Source organism: Delphinapterus leucas, chromosome 15 (assembly GCF_059928025.1).
Source record: "Delphinapterus leucas isolate spDelLeu-1000000601 "Yukka" chromosome 15, BTC_Dleu_Yukka2, whole genome shotgun sequence".
NCBI lineage: Eukaryota > Metazoa > Chordata > Mammalia > Artiodactyla > Monodontidae > Delphinapterus > Delphinapterus leucas.
The window spans coordinates 4,927,151-4,942,812 of NC_143143.1; the positions used below are offsets into that span (position 1 = coordinate 4,927,151).

The following is a 15,662-nucleotide window of genomic DNA, read 5'->3' on the forward strand; positions in this document are numbered from 1 at the left end:
TCCCTGCTCCCGAGGCCACGCACTCGTGTCCTCGTTAAGGCTACAGAGCTGGTGATGGCGCACCTCACACCTGGAGCCCGGAGCCTTGGCTCCCGAGGCCGCTCTGCTCTCAGGGCTGTTAGCGTCCCCAGGGGGATCCCAGCACACTGGTGGCCCATCTGCACTCCAGACTTCTGCCAACAGTTCTGACGCTGGCCAAGCTGCTGGGAAGGGTCACTGGGTGTCAGTCCCCGAGGGACCGAGGAGGCGGTCTGTCTGCAGGAAGCAGATGTGGAGGCTGCGTTGGGTTGGGCCTGGGTGCAGCGCCTATGCTCGGTGAGGACACGCAGCCCTGGGCCCCTGCATGGCCTGGACACGTGGGCAGAGAAGCCAGAATTGTGGCCACGCATGTGCTGGGATAGGAACGGAGATCGCAGTGTGACCTTGCTTGGTGGTTTCTCATCGTGAGTTAGAGGACACTGCACTTTGAGGAGGCCCGGGTGCCCCGCCAGAGCAGAGCTTGGTGGTGTTGCTTAACGCTGTGACAGTACATACCATGTAGTCACTATGTTTTGAGAATGAGTCAGTTGTGTTAACGCAGACAGGAGTGCGGTCAGATTGGGGCTGGCATGGAGAAGAGGCGTGCGCAATGTGCACGAGAGCGCGTGTCTGCTAACAGCCGTGCCAACAGCAGGGTGTTTACAAAGAGAAAGTGGGTGCTTATACCAGTCGGGTGTTGCCAGGCTCCTTCCTATAGGTGTGTGTGTGTCCCCGCGTCCTGAAGTGCAGCCGCAAACACGTGCATGAGCGGAGCCACTCGGTCTCCCTCATCAAAACCTGCTGGGGCTCGGAGACCAAGAGTGTCACCACCAGCCACCCTGAAGGGGGCCTTGGGGCTGGGCTGGGCTCAGGGGTCAACGCAGACCACACGCCTCCATCTTGATGCCCACAGCCCCTGGCCCGAGAGGCTCCCCTGGTCTCAAGCTGGACCAGGGAGGGCTCCTCCAGACTTGCCACTGAACTTGGGCACGGGGCGGGGGGTGGGAACCCAGGTACGAAGAGCCGAGAGACCTTCCAGGGAACAGAGAGCCCTGATGGGCCTGCACACAGGGTTCGGGGAGTGAGAACCCAGCCCATGGGTCTGAGAGACACGGGTTGGGTGGTGCCTCAAGGGGATGGAGGCCTTGGGGGGATGAAGGCTTCTGATGGGGATGGGAAGCGAGATGGGGGGAGATGGGGAATCTGGGCACTTTCCTTCAGGGCATGGCTGAGGCTGCCTCCCCGCATGGCCGCCCCGTATACCCAGCCTGCCTGCGGCCGTCACGAGGACAGACGTATCATCAGTGACGCAGGGGTGAGGGTCTCAGTCCCTGAGGACCCCTCAGTGGCGCTGAATCTGAAGGCGGGGCTCCCTCCCTGCAGCTGGGTGTCCTCACGCATATCTCTTCCCCCGCCCCCCACCCCAGATCTCCACAAACGTCAGGTCCTCGTGCCTCGGCCCTCAGGTTGACCTTCATGTCCCTTCATGTCCCCCTGTGTCCCTGTCTGGGCTCCCCAAGCTCCTCACAGCAGGGACCGGGTTTATGACCCTTGGCCATGAGGGTCTTGCCTGCCTGCACGTGCCCTGGGGAGCAGTGGGTCAGGGGAGCCGCTGCTTACCTTGTGCCCGTAGATCGTGGGCATCTGTCACCAGGCTCATGTTTTCTCTTTCAGTTTTTGTTTTTAAACTTTGTATCAGGAGCAAAAACTAGAAATGGAAACCAGTTTGTTTCTGCTGTATATTTGAGGGTAAAAGAGATTTTCTTTTCCATAGTGTAAAGAGAGTAGGTGCAGATGAGCTCTGTGTGTGCTGTGTGTGTGTGTGTACACGTGTGTCCCAGATCTTAAGAGATTAATTCAATCTAATAATTCCCTGGGCCAAGGCGTAATCGATTTTGATGGATCCCAGGGCCGCCTGAAGTCCTCAGAAATGTGATGATGACCCTGACGTAACGGGATTAAGTCCTGGACAGACCTGCATCCTGTTGTCATTTCCACGTGGGGAAATTAAGACCATTCATCACGACTAACTCTTGCAGGAAGCAGATTTGGGAAGCGCTCATCTGGGTGCCGCGCAGGCGGGCGGGGTGCATGCGGGCGGGCCAGGCAGCACAGCAGGCCAGCATTTGGCTGAGTGTCGGGCGGAATGGGGGGGGGGGGCAGAATGTGAAACATTTTCCACGAGGCAGGAAACTTAAAACCCAGCTCGGCCCCTGTGGCATTTATGAAAAGCGCACTAACTTGTGTAGGGCCCGCGCCGCCCTGACTCACGGGGTCCCTCTGCTCTTAGGGGGGCGCGTGAAAACCTGGAAGCGGCGCTGGTTCATCCTCACCGACAACTGCCTCTATTACTTTGAATACACGACGGTAAGTGCAGGGCAAGTGCGGGGCCGCCCGTCCTCCGCGTCGCGTCGCGGGACCCTCCGCGGGTGCCGGGGGAGGCAGGCTGAGCGCTCTCCTCCCGCAGGATAAGGAGCCCCGGGGAATCATCCCGCTGGAGAACCTGAGCATCCGGGAGGTGGAAGACCCGCGGAAACCCGTAAGCTGGCTTCCCTGCCCCCCGCCCTCCCTCCCCTCCCTCCCCTCCCCTCCCCCCCCCCCCCCCCCCCGGCGCCGGGTGACTGTCGTGTCTGTCTCCACCAGAACTGTTTCGAGCTTTATAACCCGAGCCACAAAGGGCAGGTCATCAAAGCCTGTAAGACGGAGGCGGACGGCCGGGTGGTGGAGGGCAACCACGTGGTGTACCGCATCTCGGCGCCCAGCCCCGAGGAGAAGGAGGAGTGGATGAAGTCCATCCGGTGCGCCCCCGGGCCCGTGGGGGCGGGGCCGGAGGGCGGGGCCCGGGGCTGTGGGTGGGTCCTATGGGGTGGGGGCGGGCCCGCGCGGGGGGAGGACCGGCTCTCCTCGCTTAACCGAGTTTCTTTCTCATTTTTCCCCCAGAGCGAGTATCAGCAGGGATCCTTTCTATGACATGTTGGCCACGAGGAAAAGGAGGATTGCCAATAAGAAATAGAGCTTTCCTGGCCTGAGCAGCAGGTAAAAGTAAACTCAAACCCCGCAGCAAAGAGTGGGGGCCTCCCCGCGACACCCTGGACCCCCGGCCTGGCTCCTCAGGGACGGCGGCCCCCGCTGGTCTCGAGGGGCCTCACGTCGTCCCTTCCCGCTGCCCTCCCAGCGCCGAGCGCATCCTCCTCGAAGTCTCGTCCAGCAGCTGCGCCTGGTGGTTCAGCCGTGAAAATCCGCGTGGCAGACGCGGGGTCACACGTGCTCCTTTGTGGCGGTGTTCGCCGTTCTGGAAGTCGCTGTTTTGTATCATAACAGGAAAGGAAAAGCTACCAGTTTTTTATTGAGTTTTTTTTCTCAGATATATAGGATTATAGCTTTTATATGCCTTTTTATATTCTCAAATTATAATGAAAGATACTTTCTAACAGTAGTATTTTTAGAATGGCAGCTATAAATTTAACTTCTGGACACAATATACTGTGCACTGAGAACAATTACATGTGTACACGTATGCAGCCTCCGGGGGGCTGGGGGGGCGCCCAGGGGAGCTCCTGGTGGAGGGAGGTGCACGTGTCCTTGACGACCAGCACTGGGCGGGGCAGGGCGGAGTCCAGTCCTCTGGGACCGTTCAGCTCAGACTTTGTGGTCCCACAGATACTTTCTAAAGAGACAAATTGTTAAAATATAAATTTCGGTTTGGGGCATTTGTCCTGTAACTTCTGAATCCCAGGATAGACAGTGTATATGTTGGACCACATGAAACTTCTCATGTTTGACCGTTTCTGACGCCCACAAACAGCAGTGTCCTGTGGTCCAGCTGAACACGTGGTTCAGACCAGCTGTGACCACTGTCTTCACTACTTGTTGGCAAGACGAATGCTTAGAATAATTTGACCAGATTTCTTAACGTAATGAGTGGACATATAAGGAGATAGGGATAACCTTATTCCATGTTTTCAGAGATTTGATCTTCCGTTATGGGGAGGGAAAAGAGCAGGTGGGGGGGTGGGGATGAAGAAGTGGAGCGCTTAGGCTTTTCTGTAAATAGTTTAAAACCCCAAACGTGCACTGGTGGTGGGACTGCTGAAGATCGCCGACCAGGAGGTTGTCAGGTTGCTGGTGGCTGAATGAGAGAGAGGTGCTCAGTCGTGCGCTGAGGGCAGGCTGGAGCTGGGCCCCAGCACGTCGCAGAACTGGCCCAAGGGTGCACAGGTGGGCCGGCCGAGAGGCGCTGGGTGCTGGGACATTTGGGGCTGGTGACAGATGCCTTTTTATTGGGAGCTTTATTTCCGCCGCCAGGACCCCTGCATGTACTACATAGGACCCCCTTGCCCACAGGGGCCGTTCCGGTGGAGGGTCCCTCCCCTGCAGGACCTCCTTTCCCTGCCCCAGCCGCAAAAGCACTCCCTCCGCTTGCACACTTGAGAGGTCATCACCTCTCCTGTGCAAAAGCAGAGTCCGAGAGTGACAACCGCAGGCTGTACGCACTTACGTGGAGATGTAAAGAGCGGAAGGAACCGTTCCTGGGAGCTGCCTTGATGCCGAGACTGAACGGCTATGGGCCTTTGGCCTCGGTGCAGCTGACCTTGTAGCGCTAAGTCACACCAGACTGCAAAAGGGTCTGCACCCAGGACTCTCCAACATGCATCAAACTGATTTTTTTGGTTCATTCCCAAGCTTTTAGGCTTTGCTACTGTACTGATACCTCAGATTGGACCCTCTAGTTTTGAGAAAGGCAAGTCAGCATTCCTGAAGCGCGTGACTGGCGTATATGCAACTCTGGCCCCAGTCTTCCGTGAAAAGGGACGCTGCCCAGACCACCAGACCAAACACTGCTGACGACGACCTGGCAGTGCCCTCCCCTCGGGCTGGCCCTGTACCCGGGCTGCTTGGGGCGCGGGCTCCATCAGGATTTTGTGTGGAATAACCGGTCTCTCCTTTGTCTGACCCAGGTAGGACCCTGGGGATACAGGGCTTTCTGTCTTTCGGGTGTGCCTCAGGGTGGGGCTGGGAGAAGTGAGCATAAGGAAACACCTGGAAGAAATCTGTTCCTCTGGCCACCTGTGAAGGAGCCTCGCCTGAGGCCTATTTGCCCGGAACGATGCAGAAGGCCATGGTGCTCAGAATCTGTGTCACTTGCCCTCGGGAGTGTTACGTGAAATCGTGTTAACCCCAGGTTTTGTGTGACAGTGTTAACCTGACGGGGCTGTAGGGTGCGGGCCCGGCTGCCTGGACCTCAGCGTGGTCCCCCGTTCATCCCCCTCCCCACCCCCCTGTCTGCGCTCAGTGCTTGAATTGTCAGTCCCAACTCTGGCCAAAGAGCTCTTCTCCAGAGACGGAGGGCAGGAGGCAGGGAAGGGGGTCGCTGGGCGGGAGGCGGCGGCTTACACGGCCCCACCAGCCCCCATTAACATGAGGGGTTTAATTGGCCCACCCTGGACCCAGACAAGCAAGTGTCTTCAGGATCACGGAACAGTTTTGAGCAGTTTCATGTGGTACCAGGTTGAGTCCAAATAGGAGCTATTTATAGATGAAGCAGCATTTAATGCTGCATATAAAGCCATGCATATTTTTCAAGTTAAAATGCATATATCTACATAGATGTGCTTTGCTGAGAAGTTAGGTCTGTTGTAGACCAGAAACCACACATTGTGATTTCTTGTTTTATTTTTTTCTTAGAAAACATTTCTATTTACAGTAAATAGAGTTAATATGTAAATAATGTACATATATAATATGACTTCTGGAGTGTTATTCAGTGTATATACTCCAACTTGCATGAAGAAATACCCTATATCTATTATTGATATTTTGTTGTAAAGTGGATGGTGAAGTTGGAGAGTGTATGGCTGTCAAATTGCAAATACTGTGTTGGTTAAATAAAAACGCACTGTTAAAAACAAGACTGCCTGTGACTGGGTTCTTTAAAGTAGGGAGACTGTCGGGTCCAGCAGCCCACACCTGACTCTCCCTCACCCATTTGGGGTCTGCACCTCTCAGTCTGGGACTGAGAGCCCGTGGCTTGAGCTTTAGAGGTTTTAGGGAAGTGAATGCAAAGAGAAAGAAGTCCAAGAGAAGTGTCTGTAAGCAAATGGGGAAAACAGCAGTAAAAAATGACACGAAAGGTTTAATTTGCTGCCATTTATATACTATATAAATTTTACATGCTGTATATTTACAGTGGGGCAAGTGCTTTTTTAATCTTTAAAAAAACAAAGATCAAACTTTAGACGTCTCTGAACAACACAAACTGTATAAACCATACAGATTATTCAGATACAAACTGTATTAAATACAGTTTTCCCCACTCCAACTCCTGATGCAGGACCAGTGAATTATAAGTGTATCACAGTTTGATAGCATATCCATATTAAAAATAAAATCACAGTATGATTTTTGTCTGTAACTAGAAACTTTAAGGGACCAAGCTGACAACTCAGACTCCAATATCATAGTCAAGACAAGAGACACTGTATAAAAAAGTGTTATGTAATAAAAACATACTGTATAGGCCTTACAAATAATGTTCAGATTATACATTCATAATGTAAATACTCATCATAACTGGTAAATTGATTGGAATAGTTCCACAAAGTTCAAAAACAGAACTTGTCTATAAAATCTTCAAATCTTGAATACAACTAAAATATGAAGCAAATTAGTTTCTAGTATCAGACATTACAGAAGACAGACTGCTCTCAAAAGTCTAGTTGAGAGCTTGTGAATCTTTAAATAAGTTTTTAAATTAAATATACACACTGTCAGTTTGTACTTTTAATAATTCCATGGTTTCCCGGTTGGTCTCGCACCGGATGTCTAACTTGGAGGAGCATTACATGGAATACGAGTGATCAACCTGAGTCTGTGATTAAGCAGCATTTGAGATGTTCTAGTCCAGGGCGTTATTTTCAATGTGATTTATATACACAGTATTTTACAATGGTCAGCAGTTGTAGAAAGTGTTCACCCATTTGGAATAAGGGTAATTAAGAAAAGGTAAAAACTAAAAAAAAAAGTCCTCCATGGTAAAATCTATACACTATTTACACTAAAGAAGCACCACGCAGATTTCAAGTTATTTTCTCTATTTGTAATTTAATGTGGGTTGGGGATGGCTTCTGTTGAACACGTTGAATCTGAAAGACAAGAGGCAGCGGGCGTTAGTTGGTCCAGAGGCAGGAAGTGGGAGCCCAGTGCCCCGTGAGCCCCGGGCGGGACTTCTCTTCTTCATTCACGCCCTCCCCTTAGCAGGCGCCCCCAGGTCTCTGCGGGGAGCCCGCCTGCCTCCCCGCGGGCGGTGAAGGAGCCGGCGGTGGCGCGGAGGCCTGCGGGGAGGGCGCCCTCTGCTGGGCGCGGTCCCGCCAGCCCGGCCGCCGCGGAGCCGCCGCAACCCGGCGACTCCCTTGCTCTAGGTAGGAAGAGGCTAATTCCTTAATGCGGCTCCGGTCTTCCCATTGATGACACGCTGTAAAGCGTGTTAATCAACTGCAAGTTAATCTCCTGCAGACGGTTCACTTAAACCCCCCCCTTGCCGACTGCCAGAAGTTACACGTTTGGACAAAATTCCCTCCGGAGAGCAACCCTGCAGCTGCAGCGCGCCCAGGACACCAACCCCACCTCCCGGGGCCACTGAGTACGAGGCCAGGAGGAAATGACACTCCAGGTTTTGATTTGCTGTAAAAAAGCACCCAAAACCCATTCCGATCAAACCAAGCCCGAGCCCTTTCGGTGCGCGGTGCGGGCGGCGGGCACGGGAAGGGCTCCCCTCTCTCGGCCCCTCAGGTGGGGCTGCGAGAGGACATGGCTTCTCCATCTTTCAAACGTTTATCAAATGACTTGATTCTGAAGCTTCTGACCTGGCCTCACTTTCTTACAACGAGGGAGGGAGGGAGGGAGGGAGCAGAGCGACTCTCTGACTTAAGGGGCCCAAATCCACCCCCACCACACAAGGACTGACTCCCCACCTGCTACCCCCGAAGCCGAGTCCCAAAGCTCCCTCCTCAGGGCCCCTCAGCGGCTCTACAAACAAACAGGAAGAAATAGACGAAAAGAGCTTACCGTAACCAGTGAATTTTTTGTCTTGAAGCCACGTTTTCAATCACCTAGAAAGCAAAGGTTAGGAAACATTTTAATGGTTTTGCAAAAATTTTAGTGCCTATGCTCTGTGTGCGTTACGTGACGACACTCAGAAGCAGTCCTCAGTAGCTTAATGTCTGTTGCCTGAAATCAGTCCTACACAAGCTGTGTCTCCAAGTGTTTCACTGGAAACGAGTTGAGGTGATAACTGAGGACCACGTCCCCTCAGCAAGAGTCCACTCTGACCCCAGTAAACTCAGCAGCATTTCAACGTTAGGTGAGAACAGATCTGAGGCCAAAGAAATCGAGAGCTTGATGGCGCCAGAGAACAGGAGTCTGGAAGAGAGGTCAGTGGTCAAGGCACCAGGACAGACACACGCAGGCCAAGCGGTCCGGCCTCCCCCAGCCAACAGCGATGCTTGGCCTGGGCCCGAGCAGGTGGCCCTTCCCGGGAGGTCAGGACGGGACGGGCGCCCAAGCCAGTCATTGGGCGCCATCAGATCGAGGACAGGAAAGGGGCCACCCCATCTCCTGCAGCCTCTGGAGACGCGGTCTGGGCCACCACATGCCCACTACTGGGCTTTGCACGCCACCTACTGTCCCCCGAGCCAGCTCTGTGGGTGCACTGGCGGCCTCCAGCTGTGGTCCTCACCAGAGACCTGCAGCCGGAAGGGGATTCTGGCAAAAACGTAGAATCCCTGCGGATCTGCGCAGAATGCACACGAACAGCCCGTCTCCACTTCGCCCCAAGCAGACATCAGAAGGGACTCATCCCCACCAAGCGCCTTCCCCGAATCGCTGAACTGTTCATGGGAAACCAATGCGGAAATGCAAATAATTCCCCTCTTAACAAACACAGAGCAAACCCGCCAGTAGCTTCCCTTTCCTGCCGTCCCTACGACTCCTCACCCACTCCGCGCGCCCCAGCACTCCCCCCGCCACTCAGGAACCACCCCCCTTCTGCCCTCGGCTTCTCCAAACGCCAGTGCCCTGTTCAGCCATCTGTCCCTCCTCCACCAACCATCATGGGACTGGGCCACTGGAAGGGACAGGGCTGCCCCCGAACAAACGATACCTCACCCGGGTCCAGGACGCAGTCGAGAACCCCGTGACCCCTGGACATCTAGGACAGCGGGCAGGGTCATGAGGGTGCGCCTCAGGGGTCCAGGGCGAGGCCAGCAAACCTGTCCCCGTGGACGGGCGGACAGGCGGGCTGGGCTCCTTGCGGCTCTACTGACACCTCAATTTCACACGATTTTCATGTGAAATGAAATATTCTTCTTTTGACTCTTCCAACCATTTAAAAACGTCAAATCCTTCCTTACCGTCAGGCCGCGCAAAGGCGGCGGCCAGTCCAGCCCTGCCCTAGGGGGGCCCCCGGCCCCCTCAAAAACGCTCAGCACTCCTTCCAGGGTCGAAGGTCATCGGAACAGATGAGGAAGCAAGGGGGGCTCTGCTTTCAGAGCAATCAGAGTAGAAAAGGCTGGGAAGTTACAAGGGAAGGCAGAGCTGTGCAAAGCAGACAAGAATCCCAGAGCCCAGAGGCCTGCAGTGACCCAGGGCACCCCGTCAGGAGCCTGAGCTTCACCAACGCAGGCCTGAAGCGTGACGTCCAGCGAGCCAGTCACCAAACTGAGTTCTAGGTTCTACTCACAATGCCAAAGGCTTAAGGATTCTGGAGAGAAAGAATGTACCACAACATTTCTATCAAAAATGGCTTAAAAACAGAAGTTCTGGTCCACAATCAGACACTCAGAGCCATCAATTCCAGAGGTTCCCGGTTCCGCGTAACTCAGGTCTCCAGTAAGCGCCGCGGCAGCACGGCTAACCGTCGAGACCGGCCACAGCAGCCTCGGGCCAGCCGTCGGGCAGAGGACACAGGGCGGGGAGCTCAGAGGGGACTTACACCTTCTATGCCCTTTGAGGCTCCTTCCCTGTGTTAACCACCCTTTCCAAAGAAAAGAGTTTCTATATTCGCAGTTCCAAGTATGTCCTCTTACCCTGGCCACACTTAGACAGATGACACCTGTCATCCCTTGTTTCCATCCAGAAATGTTTTGTTTTCTCAGGGCAAGGTCCCACACCATCCAGAGGCTGGCTGGGCGTGAGGGGGAAAGCGCTGTCCGCTCCCTGGAAATGGTCCACAGTCTCACAGCTGGTGGCCTCGGGCAAGAGTGGCTCTGAATCTCTAAGCGAGTTCTCTGATTTTGAGTGCTTCTTCTTTTTCTTCTTCTTCTTTTTCTTCTTGTGTCTGTTGTGCAGGTCGGCATCAGAGTGCGTTACCAAAAGGTCTGAGTACTGCTGACGCCTGCAGAAGAAAAAGCCAGAACTCAAACCACCGGAAAAGCAAACCACCCCAGAGAACTGGTCTTCGATTTATACTCACTACTGTTGACACTCATTACGTGAACACAGGTAAACCCTATAATGAAAAATGCGTTGTTTTCATTGTAGTAATTTTTTAAGTCTGGGGTCATAAGTTCACCAATTTCAACCTTTCCCCACCGATGCCCTTCAGCTTTGTTTGGGAGGGGAGCTGTGGCCAAAACACCAGAGGAAGGATTTCGTCAATTTTTCCTGAAACTAGTGGCTGAAGGAAAAAATATTTTTGCCAGGTGTCTCAGGCACATAGGAGGGAAGGAGGTTTGATTTCCTTTTCCTTCAAGTAACCACACTCTCTACCTATGCCTACTGGTAACCTCTTCCCAGGGTTTCGATTTTACGAGACGCCAACGTGTAGCACGCAACGCGCAGTAACCGTGTTTGTGCTCACCCCTCTCATCGTGGAGAAGTCATTTTCAAGAAAACTACTGACCAATTTAGCTTTTTAAAAATACAAATGTCCCAATGAGATTTCAAACTGAGAAATGGAGACAGAAAACTAGACAGAGGCAAATGCAACAAACGATGTGTCTCAGCCCTTTGGGTCACAGGCACATTCAACAGGGTGGCGGCCTCCCATTTCCTGCCACGAGGCAGTAGTCACTGAGGGTGAAGGAAGTATCAGCAGATGTGAAAATATAACTAAATCTGTGAATAAATATATTAACAATCACTGTGAAGTCAGAACATCCCAAGTTTTATCTATCTACCAAACACTGCACACTTACTCCTAGAAATTAAAAAGCACCAACTGAAAACGGCAACATCATCTTAAAAGATGGTTTTCGGGCATTTTAAAATACCATGAAATAAGATCCAGCTTAACACAGAGCTAAGTTATAGGAATCTATAAAAACAGGGAAGTCCAAAACCCACAGAGATAAAAAGTACAAATCAGAGTCACATACACAGGACACAGCCCTTCACCCATCACCACGCACACACACCCTCACCTGGAATTCCGCTCTCGGTGTTTGTCCTTGGATTTCTTTTTCTTTGATTTTTTGTGCTTCTTCACTTTAGGCTCCTCTAAAGGATCCTTTTGTAAGCTTCTCCAGGCTTTCTTTTCTACATGGCTGTCTTTATCCCCTACACTACTGTACCTCCGTTTTCGTGACTTGACGTTTTTGTGTTCATGAAACTGACCGGCGAGGTCACAGCCTCTGTCTTCAGCCCCCAGTGCAGCCTTGTCGTGGGCGTACTTGTCAGCAGGGTGCGGAGGGGGCGTGTGGGCCGGGCCCGCCCCGGGGCTGTTGACGCGGTGCCGGTCCCTCTCTTTGGCCGCCGGCTCGTGGCCCTTCCGGCCTCTGTAGTGGTCCTTGTGGGGCCGGCCGCTGTAGGGCCCGGCTCGGTCGTACTCTCGCTCGCCGTGGAGGGGCCTCCACTCCCACGGCTCGCGGGCCGGGTACGAGGCGTACCTGTCGTGGTGGTACCTGAACCGCCCCCAGCGCATCCCGTCCGGGTAGTTCTCCCGGGCCCAGGCATGCTCGGCCTCAGCATGGTGGTAGCGGCCCCACTCCTGGTCGGGGGCCCCCATGCTCCGGGAGCGCGGGTGGCCGGACCTGGCCAGGGATCCGGGGCAGGGGGCGTGCGGGGCCGCGGCGCAGGGCTCGGGCCGCTCGGACCGGCACCGCTTCCACTCATGGTGGGGCCGCTTCCGGCGAGGCTGCTCCTCCGTCCCGCTCCTGCTGTCCCGCGCGTGCTCGCCGCTGGACGATCGGTCTTTTCGGCTGCGGTAATGTCCTCGGTCAACCTTTCTGAGGCTGCTGGTTTTTTCCTGCACTGCACAAGCCTCCTGGACCTTCTGCCCGGCCTTACTGTCTTCACCTCTCTCACCGTTACTTTGCTCGGGGACCCCCTCTGGACGGTTTTCTGCGATCCTGTCTAATTGCGGAGAGGGCACCCCATCTGCGGACACCCCTGTGCTTTTAGGGGGACCCTCCACATCCGTGCCTCTGTCCCGACTGCTGTGACCCAAGGGCTCAGGCTCACAGTCGCCCTCGGTACCTGACAAGGGACTCGGGCTCAGCCTCCCCGCGGCTTCAGCTGCCGCCGGGTCCTGGGGACGCTCTGGTGGCGTCCCTTTCGCGTCCTGGGACGGTTTGCTCTGATCGTTTGTTAAATTCCGTGGGTCACACAGTTTAGGAAGCTGATCATCCCCGAGGGTGTCCTTGTCGGTGTTGTTACAAAAGGTGCTGATACTCGGCAGAGCCTCCTCGGGTTTTGCCAAAATGTTTTCAGTGACTTCTTCTTTGGTAGGTTTGATGCTGGCGTCTGAGGGCGACAAAACCTTCTTGAATTTGCTGCTAAGGCTCATGACCAGCTCTAGGTTCTCACGGGAATCGGGAGCGGAGCTGCCAGCCTCCAGCTCAGCCTCAGGGTCCTGCGGAGGCCTCTCCTCTGTCCCAGTTGTACTGCAGCCCCACCGAAAGAAAGAAAGAAAGAAATCGGCCATTTACTTGTTTGCTTCCTGGCTTACAGGGACAAACACTTCAAATCGTTCGTTTACTAAATATTTTATGGCTTTACTACATCTGGTTTAAACCTAAAACTGGGCTTATCATTTTTGGAAACTTCAAATTTTCTCATTAAATAAAAATGTAAAAATTTGTATCAAGCCTACCCCATTTTTCAGCAATAATAATTCCGCAATTCTAGGCACCTTCTGTTTTCAGATATACTTCTAATTCTTCTTAATAACCAAGTCCGAACCATCAGAAAAGTCAAGTAACGATGGGGCTCTTACTTTTCCTCTGGATCCCTTTTCTCTGAATTTTCCTGGAGCCTCGGAGCTAGAGTAGCTACCTCCAGACACAGCCAAGAGCTCCCTGAATTACCTGCAAATTGTGAGGGATCACTGAGGCTTCAGAAATACCTTCTGTAGTAAAAGAACTCTGCCTTGCTTCTGATGGAGTCTCGAAGTTAATGAAAGCTGCCAGAGAGCAAGAAAAACCCTAAAGCGGGCCCGCTCTCCAGCGGGAAAATATCTGGGAGAGAGAAGACACGTGTGATCTAGAGCGTGGCAGTGACGTGTTCAAGGCCGCACGTGAGGTTAGGAAACGTGCGTAGCTGGGGACTGACTGCTTATACAATCACCTGCCACAATTCTCGCGCACATTACGTTTGAAGACCAGCTAAGCCAGACAAGGACAGAGAGGAAGACAGCCATCCCGCCAGGGACTGAGGTTCAAGTGCCCCCTCCAGGGCCGACTGGGAGTGCCTGCTCTTTGCTCGCTTTTCTAAGTGAGCATTCCTAACAGTGGTTCTTGGTGAGGGCATGCCCCCCGCAGGGCCCTTCTGAAACGTGGGGTGCATTTTTGGGTTAGCCCCACGATGGGGGAGCCTCATCAGCACCAGTGGGTGGGGGTGAGGCAGGCGGTCCCACAGAACAGCCCATGCCCCAACGTTCCATGTCCCAGCCCAGCCCAATGTTCACGTGGGTGAAAACCCCGGCTCTATTACTGGCCATTTCACAGACACCACTAGGGTGTTGATCTCAGGTTGGTCAGAGCTTGGCCAGAAGTTGTCTACCAGGAGGACGTCACGGCGCTGACGTGCGTGATGTGACCTGTGCGTGGCGCCAAGCTGCTGGCCCACCCCACATCCTGCGGTGGCACCGTCTCCCGGGCTGTTCACGTGGCGACATGCCACTGCCTCTGACCCTTCCTTCTATTCCCATCACATGACGTTGAGGTCAATGCAGACTGACTTTTTTTTTTTAAGTGTGGAGACAGACGATCTTAACTAGGAATTTAATTTCAGAATTCTAAAGGGAGCAAAACAAAGTCTTCGCTATTGGACAGTCTAGAAGCCCTGCGCCACCCCTTCACACCTCCTCAGGTGCCTGTCACATGGGGGGCTGAGTGGGACGGTGCCGGCGGGAGGCCCAGCCGGGGGCTGAGGAGGGGCCCCAGAGAGGAGGGGCGCTGCGGGAGGGGGGGGGCGTCAGCTGGACTAACAGACCCTGTACGTGTTTACTTTCTTAAAAGGAACATGAATGAGTTCGACAGATCGTTATTCAAATCATTCCAGGGTCCAAAAGGTTCACCCTAAGACTTCCAGAGCGGCCGCACCCACAGGCCCTGCTGTGACTCCCCGGCCCGCGTCCCACGGCCTTGGGACCGTATCCTACCTCATCTCATCTGTGGAGCCTTTCCCTTTGCTGCCGAGTTTGAAGGTCTCTAAGATTTTGTCTTCTGGGAGAAGTGGCAAAGGAGCAGGCATCAACTACCATAAAAAAACAGAGAGATTTCAACTCCGGGGGCCACCTGAAACCCAGCCACGTGACCCGCCGGACACGAGGGTGGAAGCAAAGGCCGCCCCAGCCCCGGCCGATGCGCACTCACCTTCCCAGGGAGACTGTTTGCCTTAGAAAAGGGGTTTTCTGAGTGTAGGGCAGGCTGGACTTGGCAGCTGGCAGCACCCGAGGGTAGGCTGTTTTCTTTCGGGTCACTGTCCGTACTGGTAGCACCATTTAGAGCCACGGGCTCTCGGAGCTCGTGCGGAGAGGCCCCGACATCTTCGGCAACCGGAGCAGGGGCGCGCGCGCTCTCGGCGGGACGGAGACTGTTCTCCTTGCCGAGGCCCTTCGCCTCCTCGTCGGACTCTTCGGATGACTCGGCACCGTAGGGGACCAGCACGCCGGAGCTCAGCTTGGACCTGCCGTTCGTCACAGGCTCAGGGCAGGACTCCCTCAGGGTGATCTGCTTCGTTACCTTACTAGACGCGGGCATCATGGGGGCACTCGAGGTAGACTGTATTGCAGTAGAAGTCGTAATGGTAGATGAGGGGGCAGGCTTGTTAGGGCTCTCCGAAGAGCTGCTGTGAAGAGTAGGCTGTGACTGCATTTTCTGCACAGGTAACTTGCTGTGAATACTGATCGTGATTTTCTGTTTCTTGGGATGTTCTGGAATAACTGAGGGCCTGTTAACCGGCCAGTCCTGAACAGATGTTGAGGCGTTGACAGGGCCAGTCCTACTGACACTGGAATTCCCGTTAGGACTTGCCATGGAGCTGCTCGGCATTTCCTTCAAGGGTCCTGTCCCGTTTAGATGAGGTGGGTTCTGGAAACAAGCAGACCACAGCCAGGTGAGAGCTCCAGAAACAGTCGCAGACTCAGAAACCTGAGGCCGTGGGCCTCTCCCACTTCGGTTATCTTTTTCTTTTGTGAATAACAAGCT

The 15,662-nt window shown here is 54.0% G+C and overlaps 2 protein-coding genes across 4 annotated transcripts in view; one reads left to right on the forward strand and one right to left on the reverse strand.

The window, feature by feature from the left end:
• CYTH3 (cytohesin 3) overlaps positions 1-5,927 on the forward strand; it is a 97,170-nt gene extending 91,243 nt beyond the window's left edge. Inside the window, exons 10-14 of the mRNA XM_022587703.2 lie at positions 2,309-2,385; positions 2,486-2,557; positions 2,662-2,816; positions 2,959-3,054; positions 4,702-5,927. Of these exons, the coding sequence (XP_022443411.1) occupies positions 2,309-2,385; positions 2,486-2,557; positions 2,662-2,816; positions 2,959-3,031 (377 nt within the window). The 3' untranslated portion in view covers positions 3,032-3,054; positions 4,702-5,927. The remainder of the gene's footprint in view (positions 1-2,308; positions 2,386-2,485; positions 2,558-2,661; positions 2,817-2,958; positions 3,055-4,701) is intronic.
• The window catches only part of USP42 (ubiquitin specific peptidase 42), a 35,800-nt gene continuing 25,892 nt past the window's right edge, over positions 5,755-15,662 (reverse strand). The window contains exons 12-17 of one of the 3 annotated variants that reach the window (XM_089895632.1): positions 14,829-15,545; positions 14,615-14,709; positions 11,436-12,896; positions 10,101-10,408; positions 8,083-8,126; positions 5,755-7,160 (exon numbers count right to left, since the gene is read on the reverse strand). In XM_089895632.1, coding sequence (XP_089751758.1) covers positions 8,119-8,126; positions 10,101-10,408; positions 11,436-12,896; positions 14,615-14,709; positions 14,829-15,545 — 2,589 coding nt within the window. In that variant the 3' untranslated portion in view covers positions 5,755-7,160; positions 8,083-8,118. Of the gene's footprint in view, positions 7,161-8,082; positions 8,127-10,100; positions 10,409-10,486; positions 10,523-11,435; positions 12,897-14,614; positions 14,710-14,828; positions 15,546-15,662 lie in introns of those variants that run through there. The other 2 variants (XM_022587681.3, XM_089895631.1) reach the window with 2 other exon arrangements.